Here is a 7,322-nt window from a genome sequence, read left to right as displayed (position 1 = left end):
TTTTTTTTTTTTTTTTTATTTTTTTTTCTTCTTGTCTCAGAAAGAACTCGGACAACATCTGACCAAAGCAAAGGCACTCCTCCATCAGATGCAAGGAAATATCACGAAAGCGTGGACGATGACATCCTTCGCCGCGCGGCTGCTCGTTGCTTTGAACTACCACACCGTCAGCAGCGACACGCCGATTCAGAGCCAGGAGGACGAAGACGCCCGCCGCTGTTTGTTTTCCTGCCACTACCTCGATAAGTCGCTTAGCATGCATCTTCTGCGGCCACCGTCGCTTCCACGGTTGAGATTCAGCCCCGCGTCGCTAAGAGCTACCAATGGCCAGGCGGGGCTGGCGATGATTGCCAAAACAATGTCTGAGTTTGCAGAAGTCCAGGAGGCTGCACTTGAGGTCTTTTTTGCCCAATCGATAGCAGACGATGATGGTGAGGAGAGGGCGGCCAGGCTGGACGCGGCAATTCAGCAGTTGGTTGCGCTGAAGCGGGTGCTTGACGAGGTAAGCGGCACAACTACCTGAGTGAAGATGTGAGGTGCTGACCCTGTAGCGCCGTCTAAACGGCAGTCAGCAGGAATTGGAGCTGGAATGGGATGTCACCGAGTTCCGGTACCACGCGATTATGACCACACTCCTGCAGTACCGCTCCGAGTGGGAGCAGGACAAGCCTGGGAAGAAGGATAAGTGTTTGCAATCTGCGCGACAGGCTCTGGAAGCGCTGCGCCAACTGCAGAAGACCATCAACGCAAGCGATGTATTCAACGGCAGCTATCCGATTTTTCTCTCCTGGTAAGCACGGCCCGTCCTAATTTCTCACAGGGACTAAACATTCACCTACAGGACCATCCTGTTTTACCCTATGACCCCATTTTACGTTATCTTCTGCAACGTGGTGGGCACATCCAACATGGAAGACTACCAGCTGCTGCGCGACACCACACAGGGACTGCAGCAGTTCATCGACTACAACCCGGCCATAGCCCGGCTATACCACCTCTTCACCACCTTCCTCAACTTGTGTAGTCCCCTGGTGAACCCCCCTGTAGTTCAAGAGGATGCAACAACGATTTCTTCGCTGGAGCAGCCGATTGCCATGGATGTGCGGCCCGAGATGGGCCCGTGGTGGAACAGTGCAGACATGTGGGAGTTGTTCAACACGCAGCCCTCGCTACAATGGGTGGATGCAGACAACCTCATTCTCTAGTCACGAACCCCCAGGACCATGGTTTAGCTGCTGCCTGAGGAAGGGTTGCTAACCTATCAACTACCGTATATTTATTAGAGTGTGACTTAGTCAGGTTAGCAGTGTTCTCATTAGCAATCCAACGGGCGCCTCTTAATGCTCCTCCGTACTCTGTAAACACCTATGGGATCAGTTTGCGGGGCGGAATAGAGTCGCCAGCTCCACGTCCAGAGCTGTATCTTGAGTGTTCGTGATGCAACATATGCTTGTCTTGGACGCTTACTACTAGTTATGAATGGAGTATTGCATGTGACGGTAACAGCACCTACATGTATACCTTCAACGTCAAAAGGTTCGTGGGATCCCAAGTCTCCAGGGCCCCTACACGCGACTTGCAGCAGTGTCACACCGGAGCTGGAAAAATGATTCAGACACTTAGAAAAAACACTGATACTGATTAAATTTATATATATTTTTGAGACTAGGTCTAATACTAAGTCAGCTCTAGACGTGATCTGAAATAGCACAAATACCAATTTGAAAAAGAGAGAGAAAAATTCCTAAAAATCTCTAGTGCTCTGAATATTCCTAAAATATCCCAGCAAACACAGGTATGTAAGAGGTAAGTCGATAGATACTCTTCACTTCAAATGCCACTAATACCGAATAGATTACTGCAATTGATACAAACTATAACCTAGATTTGAACAAATACACTCATACAACAAACAGTCCATCAAACACAACTTCAGCCTCCAGACACTCATTCAAGTTGACACAACAGAGAACTAGTCAACACAGTCCGCTATCACCTAACAATCGATGCTAACAGACCCAAACGGAATGCCAATACATCCCTGCACATTGCCCGCAAAGTTCGCCGAACTTCCTTCGCAGTTGTTGCCAGACCAGGTAGTAATCTTGCACTTGTTGTCGCCGGTATCGACGTTGAAAGACGCTCCAGGGAGACTCATAAAGCAGGAGTCTCCAGACCCAGAGATGGCAGGGTTGGCAGAAGAACCCTCGCAGTTGTTGCCGGACCAGGTAGTGATCTTGATGCTTTCGCTGCGGGATGAGAGAGGAGTGGCTTCAGCCGTGGTGGTGAGGGCCAGGACACCCATGGCGGCGAGAGGGAGGAACTGGTGGAGTTGCATTTTGCTTGAGGTTTGGTTTGAGGTCTCTTTAGAGATTGAGATAAAGATAGAGGTCTTGTAGTGATATGTAGATGATTGAGAGATGAGAAGCTGAGCTGGATGATTGTCGAGATTCAGAGCGAACAAGACGGATTTTATACCTCCATCTTCAGCATTCCGCCCCATTCGGATACTTTTCTTTTTCCTACACTTCAGGGCAGTACAAGGGCAAAAACACCCATCTATTCTCCAACGCAGTCATCGTGAACCCATTGTGGTGGCTCATTTCACGCTTCAGTTGAATTCTTGGCCCCTTCTATGGGTGTATGTATTGTTCCATTCTGTATTCGGTATGCTATTCTGCATGAAGTGGAGTTTTGGCCCCAATTGGACGCCTGAGGGGATGGGATATTCGGGCCCTTGCAGATCGGATGGAAGGCCTGAAGCTTTGGCCCCATGGAGCTTACTTGCTGTTTACTGTGTGTTTTGGAGGCTTATGTATTGAGGATCGCATTCAGGGTTAGATTGGGGTGTAATATGCTCTGTTATTATGTGCTTCTCATTTCCACATTATGTTGTTGGTTTGGTTTGACTGCTGTGTTGGCTGAGTGCGCATTAGTCTATGAAGAGATTGCCAAGGAGAAATATCTTTCATTCAGGGGTGGTAATATCTCAATTGCATGTTATGCTAGTATATATGCAAGCTTGATGATATAAGTCTGCTAGATAGTCGACAACCATGATCAGGAGCAGAGCTAAGCAAGCTAAGCACAGCACGAGAAAGTACAATTGTTGGAAGATGCTAGACGTAAGACCGCGCTAGTCCAAAGCGGGCATACAATTGCAACAGGTTCAGAAACTAGTGCGGCATGTCAGATCGGAGCTGGAAAAACAGTTCGGACTGATTCAGAAGAATCCGGATACTCAATGAGCTTATACACATCATCTTATACTTTTTTTGATAGGGGCCCCCAGTTGCAACGGGTTCAGAAATTAGTGCATCAGGTTCAGAGAAATTCTAACACCGGGTGAGCTTCATCACGTGCAAATATACTCGGTATCAGACTGAGTTTTTCTGATTCTGTACCAGCTTTTCTGAACCGAATCAGCTATTATATCTATATTTTTAAAATATCTCACAAAATATTTTTTTGATAATCAGGATATTTAAGGTATCAGGAATTTTTAGAGATTTTTATTTCATTTTTGAATTTTAAATCACGTGCAGAGCTGAATCAGTATGAGAAAGAGTAATAAAGCACGTGTATGAGATTATTCAGTATCAGGATTTTTCTGACTCTGACTGAACTGTTTTTCCAGCTCTGTTCTGACACTGTCGTACTAAATTCTGACCTCGTCGCAACTGGGTGCTCTTTTTGATACTAGAACGGGTTTGCACGTGATTCCTAAGATTTCTTAGAAAGCAATCCTAAAACCCTCTGAAGACCTTAAATAGTAGATATAATAGCTGATTCTGGTTTATGGAAGCTGGTTCGGATTCAGAGAAAACTATCTTTTCACTCTTTTCACGTGATTAAACTCATTCAGTTCCTGAACCCGTCGCAGCTTGGACCCCTCAAGAATGATGACCTGCATACACTGCTTGGTAAGCAACAACACGCCAAGCACAAACCAGCAGATCCATTTACGTGAAGGGTTACTATAACTCAACACAGAAAATAAGCACTAGTAACACCTAGAAACACCTCCCATCCACCAATAATTCTCACTGTCATGACACCATCTGACAAATGTCTGATTTATCAGCAATAGCTAGTTACCCTAGTTATAATCCCATCATGTATAGCTTCAACCAACACTCCATCACATAAATAGTACCCTTAGTATTCCCTCAACTCAATTCCAACCACTACACAACACTCAACCTCACCCACAACACACCAGAAATAAAACACCATCATGCCCCTAAATTACCTCCTAACCGGCAGCACGGGCGGCCTCGGCTCCCTCATCCTGGACTACTTCACCACGCACTTTCCCCCAACCCAAGAATCATCCACAACAAACAGCATCACCTACGCCGCCGCCTCCTCCAACCCATCCAACTCCCATCGCTTCACTTCAAAAGGCATCCCCTTCCGCACAGTCAACTACGACGACCCGGAGACGCTAGACGTTGCTTTTAAAGACGTAGAGAATCTTTTCTTCGTGAGCACGGATACGTTCGACGTCGAGAAGCGCAGAAGACAGCATTTGAATGTGGTGGAGGCGGCGAAGAGGAATGGTGTTAAGCATGTACGCTTACATTTCACTCCGTATAATATTTCCATATGAAAAAGACGCTAATGGTATGATAGGTATGGTACACCTCTCTCGCCTTCGGAGGCCTGGGATCGAATTCCAAGGCCGCGGTGCAGCAGGCGCATTATATGACGGAGGATATGTTGAGAGAGTATACCTCCCTCCCTTTCCTTTCCACCTCCTTGTTTTTATTCACCATTTACTGATTATATTTCAGGTCTGGAATTAATTACACCTCCATTCGCGAAGGAATCTACACTGAAGCATTCCCTCTCTTCTTGAACTGGTATCCCCAGTCAACGACCCTCTACCTGCCCTCTGCATCAGGGAAGATCGCATTCACCCTTCGGTCTGAACTAGCGGAAGCAACGGCTAAGTTGATTTTAAAGGGCGGTCACGACAAGGAGGTTGTGTTGTTTACTGCGTCGGAGCCTGTTTCTATGCAGGAAATAGTTGAGGTTATTAATGAAACGACTCATCGGGAGGTGAAGATTAAGATTGTCGATCCGGAGACATATGTACGTGTCAACGCGGAGAATGATATCGGGGGCAAAGCGGAGGGATTCTTCCGGCAGTTGGTGGGGTGGTTTGAGAGTATTGAGAATGGGGAGGCCGGGTTTACGGATGGGTTGATGGGTGAGGTTTTGGGGAGGGAGCCGGTGACGCCGAGGGAGGCGATTAGGGGGTTGTTGGAGAAGGAGAAGGATTATACATGGCATCAGAATTATAGCAAGTAATCGGTCGTTTGTATTCTTGTTATATATAATTACAGGTATAGTTTAATGATGCAAACTTTTAAGATATGTAGAGATATTCTCTTCATCACACGCGGTTGTCCTCCTCCCGGTCGTGTTGCGGATACCCCGTGTGCGTGTCGCGATACACCGTCGCTTCTCCGTCACCTTCTTTCTCTAAAACCTCTTCCTCGTCTGCTCCCCAGGTTGATTCTCGCATGAATGGACTCCGTCGGCGGATCTCTGGCCCCTTCCATACTAGCACTACAGGCACAACTGACAGTGCCAGCCCGATGAACCCCAGCAATGACCCGGCCCAGCCATATCCCAGGTTCTGGAATAGCTGGTAACTCGCCAGCGGTAGGAACGCGCCAAAGGAGTTTCGTCCCAGAGATGCCGCAGACAGAGCTGATGCGGCATACTTCTCGTACGCATCCGTCAAGTAATTCACAACAGCCATGTAGATACTGTAGATGCCAATACCGGTGGCCCCGATGCCGAGGGTCGGGACAATCCAAGGCACAGAAGGAAAACTGGCCCAGCCATACCAGAACAGCCCGCCTGCGAACAGCAAGCTGCCAATAATACTAGTATACAGACGGGCCTCCGGGATGGGCTTTCCGGGCTTCTCTTTGTTGCGTTTCGCTGACCGCAAATACAGCATATCCTGAAGAGGATTGACGAGAGTACCGATAAGAGCACCCACGGAGATGGCCAGCTGAATGCACCCAGTTTGCAGGGTATTCATGCCGTAGTTGGTGGAGAAGGTCTGAACGACACTGCTGAAGAAGAGATACAGGATACCCCAAGCGAAAGAGATCCAGAGGGTGAAGAAGGCAACAACAGGCTCGGTGAGGAGCATGCGTGTGGGCCGTTCGAAGGAGATCTGCATCAGACGCCAGACGCTGGTGTTGTCTAGCTCGGCTTCGGCGTAGATGGGGCGCTGCTTCTCTTTGCGGAGCTTCTTGGCCCGACGGGTGAGGATCACGTCTGCGCGGGTTTCGTACAGGATGAACCAGAAGATGGGTAGGAGCCCTGTTAGGTAAATAATTTGGATGTAGAAGATCCAGCGCCACGGAGCGGTTTTGTGGATGGCTACGATGGCGGATCCGATGAATGGGCCCAGGGCGATTCCAACCACACTGGTAAAACCGAAGAGCGACATAGGGAGACTCCTCGCTTTGTCACCATACCAGACATCACTGATGCTACCGCCGACGATGTTGATCGACACGGAGGACGCACCACCACCGAAGAAACGCGTCACTACGAGAGTAGCGTAGTTTTGGGCGAAGGCGGAGGGGAATAGCGAGATGATGAGAATAATGTAGGCGACAAAGTAGCCGGGCATGCGACCGGAGGATTCGGTCAGAGGCACGAATATGAGAGGCCAGAACGCCGCACCCATGTTCCAGGATGTTGTGGCCCAGTAAAGGTTAGGAAATGGGGTGTTTTGGACGTGGAATCGTTCTTCCATCCAGTTGTTGCCGGAGCCGTAGGAACCGGCCGGGATACCAGTGAGAATGGAACTATACCTATTAGCGCTGCCATCTTCGAGAACAAGGCTAAGACATACATGAAACAAACAGTGACCGTGAGAAGCCATTTATAAGAGGTGCTCCAATTGAACCTGACTATGTTAAACTCGTATACTAGCAACTGCATGCTTGACGTACGGATTGTCCGGGTCATTCTTGCCGTTCCAGGTATGGATCTCAAGGTCCTCCCTGTCACGCAGATCATTGTGGCTGACTACCCCGACATGGGGGTCCCGGCGAAAGAACGACCGTACCCTGCAACGTCACTTAGTGGCTGTCTGACAGGGATTGATTGGCAATGATTGGCAGACTAACCGTCCCAGAAACGAATCATCGAATTCATTGGTGTGCACCGTGCTAGCGCGGCGCAGCGACGGGCGTGGCTCCTCGGCAGGGGTGGACATGACTTTCTCTGTGTAGATTCCTTGCAAGGTATCTGCTTGACAGATGCAGAGATGATGTTGAGTAAAA

At 48.6% G+C, this 7,322-nt stretch overlaps 4 protein-coding genes across 4 annotated transcripts; 2 read left to right on the top strand and 2 right to left on the bottom strand.

Annotated features, from left to right (window-relative positions):
• Positions 1 to 39: 39 nt before the first annotated feature.
• Positions 40 to 1,526, top strand: BDQ94DRAFT_92438 (fungal specific transcription factor domain-containing protein). Its single transcript, XM_026776855.1, has 3 exons — positions 40 to 502; positions 552 to 790; positions 842 to 1,526. Exons 1-3 carry the CDS (start codon positions 89 to 91, stop codon positions 1,203 to 1,205), a joined length of 1,017 nt encoding a protein of 338 aa, XP_026630778.1. The 5' UTR covers positions 40 to 88; the 3' UTR covers positions 1,206 to 1,526.
• Positions 1,527 to 1,996: 470 nt separating this feature from the next.
• BDQ94DRAFT_166913 (uncharacterized protein) lies at positions 1,997 to 2,338 on the bottom strand (the record flags this gene model as incomplete). Its single annotated transcript, XM_026770672.1, has 1 exon — positions 1,997 to 2,338. One exon carries the CDS (start codon positions 2,336 to 2,338, stop codon positions 1,997 to 1,999), a length of 342 nt encoding a protein of 113 aa, XP_026630777.1.
• Positions 2,339 to 4,152: 1,814 nt separating this feature from the next.
• On the top strand, positions 4,153 to 5,359 carry BDQ94DRAFT_92411 (SDR family oxidoreductase). Its single transcript, XM_026776853.1, has 3 exons — positions 4,153 to 4,573; positions 4,636 to 4,730; positions 4,797 to 5,359. The coding sequence occupies exons 1-3, from the start codon at positions 4,238 to 4,240 to the stop codon at positions 5,314 to 5,316; spliced, it is 951 nt and encodes a 316-aa protein (XP_026630776.1). The 5' UTR covers positions 4,153 to 4,237; the 3' UTR covers positions 5,317 to 5,359.
• On the bottom strand, positions 5,359 to 7,276 carry BDQ94DRAFT_92418 (putative MFS multidrug transporter). The gene is made up of 4 exons (XM_026776854.1): positions 7,167 to 7,276; positions 6,990 to 7,106; positions 6,890 to 6,943; positions 5,359 to 6,842 (listed from the first exon to the last, which is right to left on the bottom strand). The coding sequence occupies exons 1-4, from the start codon at positions 7,253 to 7,255 to the stop codon at positions 5,402 to 5,404; spliced, it is 1,701 nt and encodes a 566-aa protein (XP_026630775.1). The 5' UTR covers positions 7,256 to 7,276; the 3' UTR covers positions 5,359 to 5,401.
• Positions 7,277 to 7,322: the final 46 nt, after the last annotated feature.

Source organism: Aspergillus welwitschiae (assembly GCF_003344945.1).
Source record: "Aspergillus welwitschiae strain CBS 139.54b unplaced genomic scaffold BDQ94scaffold_4, whole genome shotgun sequence".
NCBI lineage: Eukaryota > Fungi > Ascomycota > Eurotiomycetes > Eurotiales > Aspergillaceae > Aspergillus > Aspergillus welwitschiae.
This window is presented reverse-complemented; position numbering and strand designations above follow the sequence as displayed.

What these genes read in the sequence shown, in the direction of transcription:
- BDQ94DRAFT_92438 (XM_026776855.1), top strand. Translation starts at nt 89, where the DNA reads ATGCAAGGAAATATCACGAAAGCGTGGACGATGACATCCTTCGCCGCG. An exon ending in TGAAGCGGGTGCTTGACGAG is followed by an intron (nt 503 to 551) that starts GTAAGCGGCACA and finishes CTGACCCTGTAG; the next exon opens with CGCCGTCTAAACGGCAGTCA. An exon ending in TATCCGATTTTTCTCTCCTG is followed by an intron (nt 791 to 841) that starts GTAAGCACGGCC and finishes ATTCACCTACAG; the next exon opens with GACCATCCTGTTTTACCCTA.
- BDQ94DRAFT_92418 (XM_026776854.1), bottom strand. Translation starts at nt 7,255, where the DNA reads ATGTCCACCCCTGCCGAGGAGCCACGCCCGTCGCTGCGCCGCGCTAGC. An exon ending in AAGAATGACCCGGACAATCC is followed by an intron (nt 6,944 to 6,989) that starts GTACGTCAAGCA and finishes TAACATAGTCAG; the next exon opens with GTTCAATTGGAGCACCTCTT. An exon ending in ACGGTCACTGTTTGTTTCAT is followed by an intron (nt 6,843 to 6,889) that starts GTATGTCTTAGC and finishes TAATAGGTATAG; the next exon opens with TTCCATTCTCACTGGTATCC.
- BDQ94DRAFT_92411 (XM_026776853.1), top strand. Translation starts at nt 4,238, where the DNA reads ATGCCCCTAAATTACCTCCTAACCGGCAGCACGGGCGGCCTCGGCTCC. An exon ending in AGAGGAATGGTGTTAAGCAT is followed by an intron (nt 4,574 to 4,635) that starts GTACGCTTACAT and finishes ATGGTATGATAG; the next exon opens with GTATGGTACACCTCTCTCGC. An exon ending in ACGGAGGATATGTTGAGAGA is followed by an intron (nt 4,731 to 4,796) that starts GTATACCTCCCT and finishes ATTATATTTCAG; the next exon opens with GTCTGGAATTAATTACACCT.